The following is a 16,446-nucleotide window of genomic DNA, read 5'->3' as shown; positions in this document are numbered from 1 at the left end:
GCACCTTCAATAATGCACCTACGCAGTATCATCGGCTTCCTCTACAAGTACATCGATACAGGAAAGAAATTGGTTCCTGGGCGAGATGCTGTGCTTATTGTAGGAGGTACAATGTCGAAAACAGGATGGAATGTGTGCAATTTATTAGTTAGAAGATATAATGTCGAAGTGATCAACATTGACTCAAAATGTGCATATTCACTACTGAAAAAATTTTCAGTTATTGATTCTGATCAATGTGAAGCAATGGACCTACTGGAAGAACAAATGATAAACGAAAATGATTTGGCAAACCAAGAGGAGGCCCAAGTTGATGATTCACTTGCAGAGTTAGTACTTGAGGGTGGACTGGAACAATTATACTTGGAGGCTGACGAAGCAAAGTTACTCCATCCGTACAGGAGCAGTGGTAATTACACATTTATTGAATGTAGAGACCTGGCAGATTCTAAATGTGTAATAGATGCTATGCTTATGGCACTGGCAACAGGAAAACGTATTACCGTCTTTATCAATAACCTCCAAGAGGGCTTGTATAGCAAATGCCTCGAAAACGGTGGTTATGTGGACTCATTAGAGTTCTTTGAGAAATGTACCAATACTAACGTCACAAATGCAATAATTGCAACAAAATATTTTATCTCAGAATTTATTCCAACTATAAATACAAACTTTGGGCCTGAGAATGATTATTATATTGTGAATTTCACTGTCGATCCTAGAAATCAAAAATTGCTCTTACCAGCATCTTATTTCACAACAAAAGCGGCAATACGGCAATTACACGATGGATTATCTTCGGAGAAATCCATATACGAAACAACTTCGAAGATCAAAACATTGCTGGTAAGAATACCAGAGACTCCAGCAAATGTTGATTTACATATGGAGCGTTTTGAACAAATTGCTGATCTTTTAATTAAGAACCTGAAATTGGGAAGAGCTGGAACTTATAATATTACTGCAACAATATTTACTAATATCCTTGCAGACTTCAGACAGTTTTTGGACCAATTACAATATTAGTACTCTGAATAGGGGGTTACAGTCATACAATGAAAATAATGGTTACTCTATGCACAATAAACGAATTTTAACCTGAATAACAAAAGGCGTCTATGGTACGCATTACTGAACTTAAATCTCTGATTGGTAAGTGAAACCACTCAGTGTGCCTCTTTTGTCCCATTGGGTCACATCCATAACAGTAAATGAATCCTTTTCCATACTTTTCCCACAGAAATCTATGTATCCTATTCTCTACTTCGGATAAATTCAGATTACTTGTTCCATCTATAAAAAACCCACCATCTTTATACGTCAATAGATCCAAAGGGGATTCTTGCCTTGACTGCGGCTTCTCCTTCTTCAATTCTAATTTTGTCAGTAGCGTCGATATACTGTTGATTTTCTTTGTTTTTGTATCATACGCATATATCAATTGCTCGATTCTGTCAGGTGTTAAGTTTATCACAGGGTTTTTACAAGTATTCTGCCATTCCAACAGTCTAGTAGACACCATTGGCTTAGTGGTCATCCCTATTTTGCAGAGTATATTCTCTCTGTCATTCCACAGTTGACGCTTCTGGTTCTCTTTCTTCTGCGAAATAATAGATTTGTCAATATATAGCCAGTCCAATTGGCTCTTCTTTTTGTCCTTATTGAAGAATGATTCATAGAGATGCATATATGTATATATGTATATGAAACCGGCCTTCTTACCAACACTCATCAGCTTCTCTGTATGATGGTTAGGCGACTGCCACTTGTGGAAGTGGCAGTACTTCTCATTGGGATCATTCAACTTGATCTTACACGGTAAACCTTTCTTAGTAATGCCTAAGGCATCGAACCACCATAGTCTTATTAGTCATCTGCAATAGTACACTGTCACACCAGATTCACGCCAAAAACTGACTCCTGGACAACAAATTCCTATTGAATAACTGGTATGACTATGTGAAATACGCCAGTTTGACATCAGCTCATCGCTACTCAGTATATTTTTTGGTGTTTATCCCAGTACTCAGAAATTCGATTTTTTTCCTAATTAGGCGATGCCCAGTGCTCAAAGCAATGCTCTGGACCAATTTGACCTAAACGTTAAATATATAAGGTAGCCAATTGGGTTGTATAGAATTCGATACCTAGTAAGACGCCGTTGATAACATAGCACATATTAACAGCTCACTGATGACATTGCTTTACTTTAGATATCCTTTCAACTCGAAGTATATGGCAAGCCCTCACACAATGAAGTACATAGAGCTAGACACATTCTATACGTAGGACATTAGGGGATCGCTCATCTCAATGATGTGCAATGAGCGATCGACAATGGGGGGGGCAAGGGAGGACACTGGGATGTTCACAACCCTGCTAAGTTAGAAAGTATATAAGCAGTGAGGAATTTGGTGTTAGTTCAAACAAGCTGTTTTGATGCCCTTGAGACAAAGCTGGCAATTGACCTAAGAAGTACTGATAACATGCTAATCACAGAAAGCTACCACGACGTCAAGACAAAGGAAGGTAACACCTTGCGTATCTTTGTCTTCAGTCCAAAGGTGAAGGGTTACCCAAATGCCAAGTTCCCAGGTGTAATTGTGTACAGTGAAATCTACCAAGTCACTGGCCCTGTCGCTCGTTTTGCTCAGAAGATTGCCTCGGAAGGCTATGTTGTTGTTGCCCCTGCAATTTACCACAACTTCATTGGGCCCGAGCCTTTGCCATATGATGTGAAAGGTACTGACCTTGGTAACGAGTACAAGATTAAGAAGCCAATTCCTTCCTATGATGAGGACAACAAGCTGTGTTGTGACCTGTTGTACAGCTTACCACAGTTTGACGGTAAGAGGATCGGGGCTACTGGTATGTGTCTAGGTGGCCATTTGGCCTTCAGAGCCCTGTTGGACAAGAGAGTTAACTGTGCAACATGTTTCTTCCCAACAGATATCCATTTGAAGAGTCTTGGTCTTGGCAAGAACGATGACTCTTTGGAGCGTGTTTCCCAGGAAGCCTCGAAGGACCAGGAATTGGTGCTGATCTTCGGTACCGCTGACACACATGTCTCTCCAGAAGGCAGAGATTTGATCAGAAAGACCCTGAGAGACCAAGGTGTTAATTTCACCTTCTTGGAGATCCTGGATGCTCAGCATGCGTTCATCCGTGATGAGTTCAGCAAGGGTAGATACGATGCTGCCATCACTCAGAGCTGTTTAGGTTTCCTATTTGAGCAATTCAACAGAAAGTTGAAGACAGACCTAGGTGAGTATGTCCCTGACAATAAGCCTTTGGAACATGTGTGTTAAATCTAGGCACGCCCACAAGCGATCGCACAATAGTAACCTATATTCTCGCATAACCTACAAGTAGAACTATAATTAACAGATATAGTCTCACTTTTCCATCCTTCTCCATTTCAAGTTCTGTTGAGATACCTGTATCTAAAGCGAATATATACACACCCTAAATAGAGACTTGTATACAAAAACATGAGAGACTCTAGCAAACAGTTCAGGTAGTAGAATTGGTCTTATTACTGTGGAGAATTCAAGATAGTGTTACACGTATCTAGTGTGACTGCCATCATCACGACTAACAAATTGAAAAAAAAAAAATTTTCCACTCACATAGTGCTGGAAAGCTATTCAGAGAAGAGATGGGAGCAATAGCAATAAGAAGCATTACTATAGCAAGTGGTACTTTTAAAGATAGTTATAGGTGGACTAGGCCGAACCGCTACTAGAAGTACAGCACACAACAAGACTGAGATGAGACCTATCGTTTTAATGGGACACGAGCGTCCACTGACGCAAGTTAAGTACAACAGAGAAGGTGATCTACTATTCACATGTTCTAAGGATATTTCTGCCAGTGTCTGGTACTCAAACAACGGTGAGAGATTGGGTACGTTGGATGGCCATATGGGTTCTATCTGGTCTATCGATTCCGACCACACTTCCTTATACTGTGTTACCGGTAGTGCCGATTATACCATCAAAGTGTGGACTCTAATGAACGGCCAATGTGTTCAGACATGGAACTGTCCTGTTCCAGTGAAGAGAGTCGAGTTCTCCCCATGTGGTAAGTATATCCTTGCGATCTTGGACAACGTTATGAAGAAGCCAGGTTCCATTGAAATTTACGAAGTTAAGAGAAATCCAGAAACTAATGAAATTACCGAGTTCGTAGAAGAACCAATTCACTCCATTGTGACACACGAGGGTCTCGATGCTGCCAGTGTAGCAGGCTGGTCCGGTGAGGGCAAGTACATCATTGCTGGTCACAAGGACGGTAAGATCAGTAAATATGACACTCAGGATGGCTACAAACTAGTGGAGTCCCAGCAAGTACACAAGGACAGTGTGAGTGATCTACAGTTCTCCCCAGACCGTACTTATTTTATCACATGCTCAAGAGACTCCAATGCTCACATTATAGATATTGAAACGTTTAAAGTGTTGAAGACATATGAAACAGACAGTCCTCTAAATAGTGCAGCCATCACTCCTCTAAAGGAATTCGTTATCCTAGGTGGTGGTCAAGATGCCAGTGAAGTTACAACTACCAGTGCTAGTGAAGGTAAGTTTGAAGCCAGAATTTACCACAAAGTTTTCGAAGAAGAGATCGGTAGAGTTGTTGGCCATTTCGGTCCTCTGAACTCCATCGCCGTTTCCCCACAAGGTACATCCTACACATCCGGTGGTGAAGAAGGTCTTGTTCGTTTGCACCACTTCGAGAAGAGCTACTTCGATTTCAAGTATGATGTTGAAAAGGCCGCTGATGCTAAGGAACATATTAGCCACGAAGCCTAAGTACAACAGTAACCTCTAGCATATGTATATAAAAAAGTTATATATCATTATACAACAAAATGTAAACCAATGCAATACAAGTGAAAAACAATGAATTGTGCATGTACGTCAATCACAAACAAATATACATAGAGCATGTAAAAACGAGAAAAGACCAATGGGCATTATAATCGTCTTATAATTAGTATATTTTTCTCTCTAAAAATATATAAAAAGGGTACAATCAAAGATCAAGTTATAACTAGAGCAATTGCCTATTTATCAAGGAAAAAGTCTGTTTATTCATTCAATTCATTATTTTTGTTTCACAGAGCCAAGTTGTTTCGAGAAAAAAGCATTCAAGGTTATTACAACTAAAAGTTTTCTATGGTATGGCTGAAGTGGAAACGTGAGCAGCTCATTTTTTGCCAGCTTTGAGCTTCTCTAATCTCTCGGCTTCTTTTCTGGCATCCGCAGCAGCTTGCTTCTGTCTCAAGATTTCAGCATCAGACTCCATTCTCTTCTTGGCATCACCTTTCTTTTGATGCTTTGCAGCTTCTTGCTGTTTCTTTAAGTTCTTTTGGCGAGCCAATTCTCTCTGGTTACCTCTAGCCATTGTTTCAAAGTATATCTGCGATGGGTCTACAATTCTAAGTTTATTACCTACAGTGAAGAAATATTTTTCTTTATCTTGTCTCTTAAGAACCACCTGAGTTCCTATTTTTTGATCAGTTCTGTACCTGAATCAATTTTCAAAGCACATTTCATTGTGAAACATACGAATACGAGAGATGATCTACTGCAAAAATGTCAGGAACAATAGCAGCACCAACGCAATTTTGTTTTCTACATTTGTTCCAGTGCGGTCAAAAGAAAATGCCCTTCCAAGACACATGGAGCATGTCTAATATAATAAGTAGAATACAGGGTATACATGGAATACAGGGTATACATGGAATACAGGAGATACATAAACTACTTACGCTCAGGATATTGGGTTACGGCTTATATTTGATAAGAAGGTGAAACTCTGGCTTTGTCTTACAAAAGCGTACAGTAACAGGCAGTCTCAAATAGAAGAAAGGAGCGGTGAAAAGCAAGGGTAGTTGGAATAGTCACGTTATCAACTAGTAGAATGTGACTATACTCAATCACATGATCAACACTATTCGTATATAGTAATAAAACATATCATCTTATACACATACTGCATGTGATTTTTGCGAGAAGGGAAGCCGGGTAAATATTGACTTCGTTCAGCTCACCAAATCAAGCCCTAAAGAGAAACCCTACATAGCAAACCCTACATAGCAAACCCTAGCGTTCCACCTAGTCATGGCTAAACCAGGGACAATACCCTCAGAGATTCGATAAAAGCTACATTTCACATTACAATAAAAGACCAAAGACCAAAGCAACTTGGGTTCCACTTACTATACAGCAATGGGAGGGGGGGGATGACATTGATTGCCACCATGCACGGAGAGTGCAGTAGTCAATACCCTTGTACGTGCTATCTTTGTCCCTCTTTATCTCTTAACACACACATTTCGTTCGTTTTTGCTAGTTTTGCAAAAAATTCTTTGGTGCTTGTCAATCCCAAGGAAACAAACACAAACACAAACGCAAACGCAAACACCAGCAATCCTTGTGTAATGTATAAGATAAACCTTTGAAATGGGTTATATATATTGGTATGCCTGTGTTTTGAACGTGTTCATTGCCCAGAGGAGTTAACCACAATTGAGTTTATTTCTTGGTAGTATTTTTCAATCAGGAGGATTTTTACGTTACTTCCCTAAGTGAAAAAGACAAACAAACTATAACAACATCTTTGAAGTACAATTGCCAAATTGCTATAAATTTGAAATTACATACTTCAATTGATTCAATTTAGGAGAATAAGCTAAGTACTAAACATAGAAAGCAGCGCAAATATGTCCCACGAAGGTGAAGAAGATTTATTGGAGTACTCTGACAACGAGCAAGAGATCCAAGTTGACAACAAGGAGACTGCTGTTGAAGGTACTACCGAAAATGAAGCTACCCAGGAGAATGGTGAGGCTGACAAGAAGGGTTCCTACGTTGGTATCCACTCTACCGGTTTCAAGGACTTCTTGTTGAAGCCTGAGTTGTCCAGAGCTATTATCGACTGTGGTTTCGAGCACCCTTCTGAAGTCCAACAGCACACCATCCCACAATCCATTCACGGTACAGATGTGCTATGTCAAGCCAAGTCCGGTTTGGGTAAGACCGCGGTCTTCGTCCTGTCCACATTGCAACAGCTAGATCCAGTTCCAGGTGAAGTGTCCGTTGTTGTTATATGTAACGCCAGAGAGTTGGCTTACCAAATCCGTAACGAATACCTAAGATTTTCCAAATACATGCCAGACGTCAGAACCGCTGTCTTTTACGGTGGTACTCCAATCGCCAAGGATGCCGAACTACTAAAGAACAAAGACACCGCTCCTCACATTGTTGTCGCTACTCCAGGTCGTCTAAAGGCCCTTGTTAGGGACAAGATGATTGACTTGTCTCACGTCAAGAACTTCGTTATCGATGAATGTGACAAGGTCCTTGAAGAACTTGACATGAGAAGAGACGTCCAAGAAATTTTCAGAGCCACTCCAAGAGACAAGCAAGTAATGATGTTCTCCGCCACCCTATCCCAAGAAATCAGACCAATCTGCAGAAGATTCCTACAAAACCCACTGGAAATCTTTGTCGATGATGAGGCTAAGTTGACTCTACACGGTCTACAACAATACTACATCAAATTAGAAGAGCGTGAGAAGAACCGTAAACTTGCACAATTGCTAGATGACTTAGAATTCAACCAAGTTATCATCTTTGTCAAATCTACCTCCAGAGCTAACGAACTAACGAAACTATTGAACGCTTCAAACTTCCCAGCCATTACCGTCCATGGCCACATGAAACAAGAAGAACGTATTGCCCGTTACAAGGCTTTCAAGGACTTTGAAAAGCGTATCTGTGTCTCCACTGATGTCTTCGGTAGAGGTATCGATATTGAACGTATCAACTTGGCTATTAACTACGATTTACTAAATGAAGCCGACCAATACTTACACCGTGTTGGTAGAGCCGGTAGATTCGGTACCAAGGGTTTGGCTATTTCTTTTGTCTCTAACAAGGAAGACGAGGAAGTCTTGTCCAAGATTCAAGAAAGATTCGACGTCAAGATTGCTGAATTCCCAGAGGAAGGTATTGACCCATCCACTTACTTAAACAACTAAGCAAGGAAGGACTCTAGCTTACGTAAATAAACCCTAATACCACACCAAACAATCCACAACAAATGCTACTTTTTCTCTTTTAATTCGTAGTTTTGTTAGCCAGATATCAACACAACCGCTGAGGTCGGAGTTTTGAATTATCTGAATTTTTTTTATTAGTAACAGATGTAAACATAGCAATTTATCTATAGTGTCTGTAATAGTTATTATCTGTAATATAATGTATTTTTTAAAAAAACAGACAATACACTTGAAACACAAGGCTGATCACAGCTGATTTTTAGACATTCAATGGTAACCTGATAGGAATCTAAACTAGATGGCTAAATAATTTTCCTTACGTTGGACCGGTTCTCACATAAACGCACTATGTCTCAGTAATCACTTAAGTATTCATAAAATCACTGAATGAATTTCCTATAGCATACTAAATAATAGCAAGAATGTGGTCTTATTTACAAACAACACATATACCAGATGTGACCATATCACACTTTCAATAACTTCCAATTTAGGTATGCCAGCAGTAATATGAATCATATGATGATAAAGAGTCTTACCTAGCTGCTCCTCATCGCAATAACAAACACCATAATGCCATGGGCATCCCAATCCCAAGGCCTGCCATTTGTTGTGACGTTTATAAAACCCACACACCATCCAGTAACACCCATACAGAACCATTCTTTTTATACCGTCTGACGAAAAATTCATGCCGTCACAGTTTCTGCGCAATTTTACTGACCACTTGGAGATAAGAAAAAGAAAACAGGATCTGCCAGCTGGAACAGCAGCACAGTCATTCTACCGCAACTGTAGCGAACCTTCTGGTGACGATGTGAATGCCGAGTCTGTTAAGGCAGGGTGTTTTACTCACCAGTGCTCTGCCTAGCCCATGGCACACAGCCTCAGCAGCTACGGGATGGGGTGGACAATGGTTACTCGACATTCTCGCTCAGATGCGACTGAGTTTAGGCTTCCTCTGCCTGGGGGCTTTCGGCTTTCCTCCCTGTACCCCCGTCCTCCCAGCCTGAGCTACGCCCCCATCGTTGGATACCCATGGTAGAGGAGGGAAGGCTGTGGGAGCGGGCACATCGACTGTAGTGCTGAGGGGTCTCCTACTGGGAGGAAACCCACACTACCAGCCGGGATATTCTGTTCCCAGCCACTGCCTAGCGTGGGCAGCCTGGTCCTCCTACTAGGATGCTAGGCTGGTCTCTCCGTTCCCCAGTGTAGTGTTGTGTCACTAGCTAGCGTCACAACTTCTCCCTCTTTCCACCCGGCAAACTAAACATTCACTCCCACAGAGAAACAACGGAACTTTCCTCAGTGGGAAGGAACTTCCATCACTTCCAACCAGTGACCAGCCTGAAATTTTTCATCGTAACTATGCCGCTCGGGCACTACTCTTCTCTTTAGATATTCATAAAATAATACTGCTTAGTATTTAAATATCAATATTTAAAACTTGTTCCTGTATTGGCTGAATAAGGTGTTAGCACGTTAAAGCACAGACCAGGTAAACACAATGGGTATGTTATAATCAACCATAATGGAGCGCATATAGAAAATTGAATACCATCTGAAGAAACCAATATCGGCTAGAACCAAATTACATGAGACATGAATCAGTTACCAGTATTTCCATATTACAAATGATGTGAACGATGCGATGTTAATAGACAGTATTTGATGAATCCGGAAGAAACTCATTACTTTGATCGATTCTAATGAAAGTACTGGGAATGACATAAACAGCAAGACACACTATGGATCCATCAGCGTCGGTTAATCATGAAATTATTAATAGCTTCAGAAATTGGATTATAATGGAGCCATCAAATGAATTTGACTACGTATTTGAACATACACTGGATGTCGGGAGTGTGATGTGTGTTGCACATTCATTATCGTGTACTGAAAGTAGTTCAATTTGAAGTCATGTGCAGTTATATGAAATATTGGTTGAATCTGATATGGATGGTCCGATTACAGTCGTTTTATATTGGTTACAGATCTTCAGTTAATATTCTGACAAGATCCATCACATAATCTCAAGAGTTTTTGTTACTAACATATTATATTATTCTAATGTATCTAACATTTCGACGAGTTTACACATTCCATTATCGACATATGAAAGTGAAACTAGCTGAGATTAAGCAATACATCAGTATATTCCCAACATTTTAACAGCTATCTCCAAGAATTTACCAATTTTGAAGAACCACTTCAGAAAGCACTGGCAAGAACGTGTCAAGGTGCACTTCGACCAAGCTGGTAAGAAGGAATCCAGACGTTCTGCTAGAGTTGCTAAGGCTGCCAAGATCGCTCCAAGACCATTGGACCTATTGAGACCAGTCGTTAGAGCTCCAACTGTCAAGTACAACAGAAAGGTCAGAGCTGGTAGAGGTTTCTCCTTGGCTGAAATTAAGGCTGCTGGTTTGACTGCTGCTTACGCTAGAACCGTCGGTATCGCTGTTGATCACAGACGTCAAAACAGAAACCAAGAAACTTTCGACTTGAACGTCCAAAGATTGAAGGAATACCAATCTAAGTTGATTGTCTTCCCAAGAAAGGGTAAGGCTCCAGAAACTGAACAAGTTCTATCTGTTGCCGCTACCTTCCCAATTGCTCAAGCTTCTACTGAAATTGAAACCAGAGCTGTTGAAGACAACGGTGAATCTGCTTTCAGAACCTTGAGATTGGCTAGATCTGACAAGAAGTTCAAGGGTATCAGAGAGAAGAGAGCCAGAGAGAAGGCTGAAGCTGAAGCTGAAAAGAAGAAATAAGCAGCATTAGTATAAACTGAATCCATATCATAATACTACATTTTGTTTCTTTTTTATAAATATTTTATGTACAAGGTATAATGGGAAGCCATAACTTATAATCATCTCACATATATTACCATCTAAAACACCAATAATTGCCCTTTAAAGAGTTGTCTTGACAGTGCTGCCTTGTCTGAGAGAGACCCCTGGCTATTTTTATTTCTAAAATGAACTTTAAGATATACCTGAATGCACATAAATATATCTAAGACGCAAACAATATATAGTTGCATGCACTATCTTCTTAGGTTCATATATATTTGATTTAAACAAACTAACAATCTCCTCACAAGCAACAATTAATGGCAGTACTCTTGATAGCGTTATCAACATAAATTTAAAGCATATCAATTAATTTACATGAGCACTTAATTTTCGCATATTTAATTTGGTCTAGACATATTAGACTCTTGAGCTATAATCGGTATTGTATTGGAGAAAATATGGGCTGCGCTGTCCTCTACATGACGCAGACCCGTTGATTCATATCCCGACATCGACTGTGAAACAGAATGGTTATTTTGATCCTCGTGATTGGCTAGTCGTGCTAGTAAGTCTCTTTGATTTAAATGAGTACGATAAAGAACTCTTGTTTGTTTAGATGCTAATTGCCAGTACGGCCGAATATCATCACTTTTAACACAGGTAATTCTATCAAGTTCACTGATAATATGAGATTTCCTATTACTATTGATAAACGGTTTGACATTAGGATCATAAGTAGCAGGTGGTACACCACCAATGCCTGTTCTTCTGCTACTTGGAGGATTGTAAGTAACAGCAAAATCTTCCTGAGTACAATATGGACATTTTGCAGGAGTAGAGTTCACTTTTATTGTTATCCTATACCGAGAGCCTTCATTATTATCGAGTTCTGTATAGCTGAATATGCCTCTAGCAATGTCAATTTCTGTGTTATCGGTTGTTGTCAATGTCCTGCTAATCCTGTTTAATTGCGGTCTTTGTCTTTTCATCAAAATAAAACACTCTGTACATAAGTTCTGTTTACAGCACTTTGTCTTATTCAGCGGCGCAGGCATATTGAAAAAACAAATTGGGCATTCTTCCACATTACTATAAATATCAATTTTTAGATCATCATTAGGATAATATTTTTCTTTTATTGATTCGACTTTCGATCCCTTCTTAGGTATCCCTGCAATAATTTCTGTCTCTTCCTCTTGTAATTTTATTCTTAGGCGTATATTCCTAGCATGAAATATCTTCTGTCTTAACTTCTTTTGCTTCTTGAATGGTAATGATTTATCAATATGGTTCATTATTGTGTCTCTACCTAGGTCTTCTACAGGTAAATTACTGGTCTCTTCCAGTTCCTTGAGCACAGGATGGTCCTTTGGCAAAGAACTCATTCTTTCATGAAGCGGAAGTCTGGTAACAGCACTTAAAAGTTGCTCTCTAGACCAATTTTCTTGAAACTCATCTAAGGGCACATAGAATGGTGCTAGTTTTCTACCTATAATTAAAGATCTTACAGTATGCACAGAATAATCATACTTATTCACGGGCAAGTAATGAAATGGCGCCAAATACCCGCCGTCCACAGATTCGTTATATCTAGAAAGTAGGTAAAACATCTCGTGCTCTTTCTTTTTCTCTAATTCACTAACTGATTTCCAAGCTGTCGATTCCTTCCTGAATGCAAATGTCGACACTAAACTATTTTTGATACCAGATACATACCTTGACCCTATCGATATTCCTGAACCTGCTCCCTGTATATGATCTTGGCCATTAGCATCTTGTGCAACAAACAAATAGTCATCATCATCCTCATCCTCATCCTCATTATCTGAAGAGTTAAACAGGTTGTCGTCAAGGCCATTACGATCATCCAATCTAGCTGGTAAGCGCATACTAGTAAAATCATTATCTTGCAAATTCCCCACACGGGACTCTATGTTCACCCTTTCTCGTAGCACATTTTGATCTGAATCAGTTGTCTCTGAGTTTTGAGCCTGAAATGGAGGGCTACTCCTATTAGTCTTGAATAGGGACTCACGTAAACCTCTCAGAACCATACTTTCTATGGCCTCCTATTTAGGTATCAATTCAAGTAATGCACCCTTAGTCGACTTAACCACTGCTAACCTATCTCGGAACCAAGTCCAACACATGCAACCTTGGAACTTCGCTGAAATAAATTGATAGTGTGATTTGGCAAGAAACCAAATAATTTATATATACAAGTATGTAGAGGTTTTTGTGCCAAATATTGTGTATTTCCCACTACAACAAAACGGCAAACAGCTACCAGTATTTAAAAGAAGTGGAAAGATAAAGCTTAAGGCAAAGAACTCTGAAGCCCAACTAGCCAAAGGTTTAGTATATCTATGCTGATCGGGCCTAAGTCTGTGTTTATCGAAATGCTTTACGACTGACCCTTACTTACCCACATTCCACCGTTGAATCATCACACTTTTACATGCGATGACCTTATTTCCATGAAAAAAAGACTCCGAAAATGGGAAAAGCTGAGTGATTTTTGATGAGAAGAATAAGAAAAAAGAGGTGTTGATGAACACCCGGGATTAGACTTCAAGCACTAGCAGTGACTCATGTCGCTTGCCTTTACCATAAAGGAAGTTTAACTCCGTCTGTTCTAAAGCACTATGAGAAAATATGCAATTGGGCACATACGACTCTCGTGAAGTGTTTGCCAGAAACAGATTTTACATATGCACATGGGCATGTTCCTTCTTCTGCCACTCACTTGCTTGACTAAGACTCTGATTGCTCGTTAAAACCAAAATTACAATAGCTTGCACATCAGTAAAATATGTAAATTAAGTATATGCAGTTATTTTGATATTAATATTATAGAGTGCAGAAGTATGTGTACTACGTAAATCTCATATCTAGTACAAGCTATGCCATGGCGAGTTACATGTCTTTTTACAGTCATGGCTTTGGGTTCATAAATACATTTGACTCCTAGAATGCAGTTCAGTCGACAAGCTGCTTGTTGGTGTCACAGGCCCCAAATATTGCTTTTTGACCCAGTGTGGATCTATGGTAGGGGATGAATTCTCTGATGAGTTTTCACTGAAGTCACCAGCTCTCTTGTTTGATAGCTCCTTCTCTGCTTGCCATCTGGCAATCAGTGTCTTTGGAACATCGCTTTGAGGTAACATGATCTCTATCATCCGTATCTTATCAGGCTTGGCGAAGGATTCATCGGCTAGCAGTTCTTTAAAATCACTTACTGTTACAATCTTACGGGTTTCGAAAGATGTACAGCCAAATAATTCTAACAGGTATAAATAGTTCCATGGTTGCACATCATAATAAGATGCATCCGATCTATGATGCAAAAATCTATCTACAGAGTAACCGTTGTTGTTCATAATAAAAATATAAGGTTTCAGTTTCCACCTTATTATCGTCGATAATTCTTGTACTGTTAGCTGGAATGCACCATCACCAACAAATAATATAGTCCTGTTTTCAGTAAAGATATTTCTATTATAATTGCGAAGTTTAATTTCAAGATTGTGCTTCACTACTGTTTTCTCTTCCACGGCAAATAAAGCTCCTAAACATGAACATAAAGCAAACCCAACGGACCCCCAAAGTGCCTGGTTAATACCTATAGTGTTAGTGGGAAATCTTGTTTGGTTGATACCAAACGCTGATGAACCAGTCTCTGTTATGATAATATCATTTTCTTTGAACCAATGTGATATTTCATTCCAGACCCATTCTTGTCTTAACAGATTGGAATCTGAGGGTTCCATCTTTGGTGCAATAATATCTACTTTGGCTTGATGCTTGTAGGTTATCTTGGAAGGCTCAATGGTGTCAACTAACGACTGTAAAGTTCCCTTAAGAAGCATATCAGGAAAAGTAGCCTTCTTTATCTTTACAGATGTTGGGAATAATATACAACAATTCTTTTTCTTAAAGCCAAAATGAAATGTACTTGTACTGAATTCTGGCAATATAGCACCAATAAATAATACAAAATCGGCAAAGTCTGTTACTTCTCGAACCTCTGGAGAAGATAAAGATCCTGAATAGACACCACCAAAATTCTTATAGCTTTCATCAATGGTCCCTTTACCCATAGGAGTTACGAACACAGGAAAGTTAGTCAGTTCACATAACGCATGCGTTTCTTTCAATGCATCATGCCGCCTAACACATGCATCCACTACTATTATAGGTTTTGATGCGCTATACATTTGTTTCAATAAGAGATCTATCACCTGTGCGTCTGTTTCTTTTGTCTTCTTTAATATGCTTAGATCTATTGGGTTATTAAGTCTACTCGAGTCAACTGGAATATCGACTTGGTTTACGGGAACTCCTAGATATACAGGCTTTTGGTAGCCCCATGCTGCTCTAATACAATTGTCGACTTCGTCAGCACACAGGTCAGTATCATTGATAATTGCTGTGTGACAGGCTATATCATTTGCTATTCGGTAAAATACAGAGTAATCTCCGTTACCCAATGTATGATGTAGCAAGAGTTGCTTGGTTTGTGCGCTTGTTGGAGGCATCCCTACTATGTGTAGAATTCCCACATGCTCTGCGTATGACCCAGCAACACCATTGATAGCTGAGAGCTCACCAACACCGAAGGTAGTTATGAGACAGCCCAGATGTTTTAGCCTTGAGTAACCATCTGCAGCATAGGCTGCGTTAAGCTCGTTGGTGTTACCTGCCCATCTCATCGTAGGAATCGAATACAGCTTATCCAATAGAGGCATATTAAAATCACCGGGCAGACCGAATATGGTCCATATTTTTAGCTGATTCAGTCTATGAAATAGATACTCCGATATGGAAATCTGACTTGGAAGCCCATATTCTTCAGTATAATTCATCAATTCCTCAATTGTCTTGCTAAGTGCTTGAGTTTATGTTCGGATAGTTAAATTGATAGTCTCAATATCTAATGACCTGACTTCCTAAGTTGTCAATGCTGATAAAAATTATATTAATCTTATCACACAAGACTGATTTGATGTAAACCAACAAAAGATATTATGAAATCCTGGGTAAAAACAATATAAATTGGCAACTGAACAGAAAAAGTTGGGATAATACTCTCTGTTCTTTTTCACTCAAGTTTAATAACTATGGATTTGAAGAATATGATAGTATAGTGTAAGAGAACAGATGAATAAAATAGAGTAGTGTGAAAATGTATATATTCTAGTTGAAATTTTTCGAGTGATAGTAAAGATAGAGCAGAAAGCTCATGGCATTCATTGTAGTACAGTTACTCTAATCTAAAAATACGTAATCACTTGCTCAACTGTCAAACGATCACAGGCTGATTGTTGGAAGACAGAAGACTCATAGAACAAAGGCCAGATATTGCAGAGAAGACAAGGCAGGGACAGCGATGAGAAGTTCGGGCATTATCGAGAGCAATAGTACCTGAACTATGTGATGCTCTTCTCATTTGGCAGATGATAGAAAATTTTTGCAGCTGACAGTGCCAATTCGATGATTTTTCTCGGATAGTGGTACCACGGAATTAGTATGGAGTGAGGACTATGTAACCTTAAATGAAGTCTCAAAGGTTAATGA

General features: G+C 39.4%; 9 protein-coding genes across 9 annotated transcripts; 5 read left to right on the top strand and 4 right to left on the bottom strand.

Moving 5' to 3' along the window:
• Positions 1–12: 12 nt before the first annotated feature.
• Positions 13–1,026, top strand: SRL4 (Srl4p; the record flags this gene model as incomplete). Its single annotated transcript, XM_449082.1, has 1 exon — positions 13–1,026. One exon carries the CDS (start codon positions 13–15, stop codon positions 1,024–1,026), a length of 1,014 nt encoding a protein of 337 aa, XP_449082.1.
• Positions 1,027–1,093: 67 nt separating this feature from the next.
• On the bottom strand, positions 1,094–1,732 carry GVI51_L06875 (uncharacterized protein; the record flags this gene model as incomplete). Its single annotated transcript, XM_449081.2, has 1 exon — positions 1,094–1,732. The coding sequence occupies one exon, from the start codon at positions 1,730–1,732 to the stop codon at positions 1,094–1,096; it is 639 nt and encodes a 212-aa protein (XP_449081.2).
• A 754-nt stretch (positions 1,733–2,486) lies between these two features.
• On the top strand, positions 2,487–3,308 carry GVI51_L06853 (carboxymethylenebutenolidase; the record flags this gene model as incomplete). The annotated part of the gene is made up of 1 exon (XM_449080.1): positions 2,487–3,308. One exon carries the CDS (start codon positions 2,487–2,489, stop codon positions 3,306–3,308), a length of 822 nt encoding a protein of 273 aa, XP_449080.1.
• A 462-nt stretch (positions 3,309–3,770) lies between these two features.
• TIF34 (translation initiation factor eIF3 subunit i) lies at positions 3,771–4,814 on the top strand (the record flags this gene model as incomplete). Its single annotated transcript, XM_449079.1, has 1 exon — positions 3,771–4,814. The coding sequence occupies one exon, from the start codon at positions 3,771–3,773 to the stop codon at positions 4,812–4,814; it is 1,044 nt and encodes a 347-aa protein (XP_449079.1).
• Positions 4,815–5,211: 397 nt separating this feature from the next.
• GVI51_L06809 (uncharacterized protein) lies at positions 5,212–5,409 on the bottom strand (the record flags this gene model as incomplete). Its single annotated transcript, XM_449078.1, has 1 exon — positions 5,212–5,409. The coding sequence occupies one exon, from the start codon at positions 5,407–5,409 to the stop codon at positions 5,212–5,214; it is 198 nt and encodes a 65-aa protein (XP_449078.1).
• A 1,321-nt stretch (positions 5,410–6,730) lies between these two features.
• On the top strand, positions 6,731–8,050 carry SUB2 (ATP-dependent RNA helicase SUB2; the record flags this gene model as incomplete). Its single annotated transcript, XM_449077.1, has 1 exon — positions 6,731–8,050. One exon carries the CDS (start codon positions 6,731–6,733, stop codon positions 8,048–8,050), a length of 1,320 nt encoding a protein of 439 aa, XP_449077.1.
• A 1,528-nt stretch (positions 8,051–9,578) lies between these two features.
• RPL13A (60S ribosomal protein eL13) lies at positions 9,579–10,842 on the top strand (the record flags this gene model as incomplete). The annotated part of the gene is made up of 2 exons (XM_449076.2): positions 9,579–9,582; positions 10,247–10,842. The coding sequence occupies 2 exons, from the start codon at positions 9,579–9,581 to the stop codon at positions 10,840–10,842; spliced, it is 600 nt and encodes a 199-aa protein (XP_449076.2).
• Positions 10,843–11,267: 425 nt separating this feature from the next.
• GVI51_L06743 (uncharacterized protein) lies at positions 11,268–12,923 on the bottom strand (the record flags this gene model as incomplete). The annotated part of the gene is made up of 1 exon (XM_449075.2): positions 11,268–12,923. One exon carries the CDS (start codon positions 12,921–12,923, stop codon positions 11,268–11,270), a length of 1,656 nt encoding a protein of 551 aa, XP_449075.2.
• An 894-nt stretch (positions 12,924–13,817) lies between these two features.
• Positions 13,818–15,734, bottom strand: THI3 (branched-chain-2-oxoacid decarboxylase THI3; the record flags this gene model as incomplete). The annotated part of the gene is made up of 1 exon (XM_449074.1): positions 13,818–15,734. The coding sequence occupies one exon, from the start codon at positions 15,732–15,734 to the stop codon at positions 13,818–13,820; it is 1,917 nt and encodes a 638-aa protein (XP_449074.1).
• Between the last annotated feature and the right edge of the window lie 712 nt (positions 15,735–16,446).

The sequence above is a fragment of the Nakaseomyces glabratus genome, chromosome L (genome assembly GCF_010111755.1).
Source record: "Nakaseomyces glabratus chromosome L, complete sequence".
In the NCBI taxonomy this organism is placed as follows: domain Eukaryota; kingdom Fungi; phylum Ascomycota; class Saccharomycetes; order Saccharomycetales; family Saccharomycetaceae; genus Nakaseomyces; species Nakaseomyces glabratus.
The sequence above is the reverse complement of the archived record's forward strand: the minus strand, read 5'-3'. Positions and strand labels throughout refer to the sequence as shown.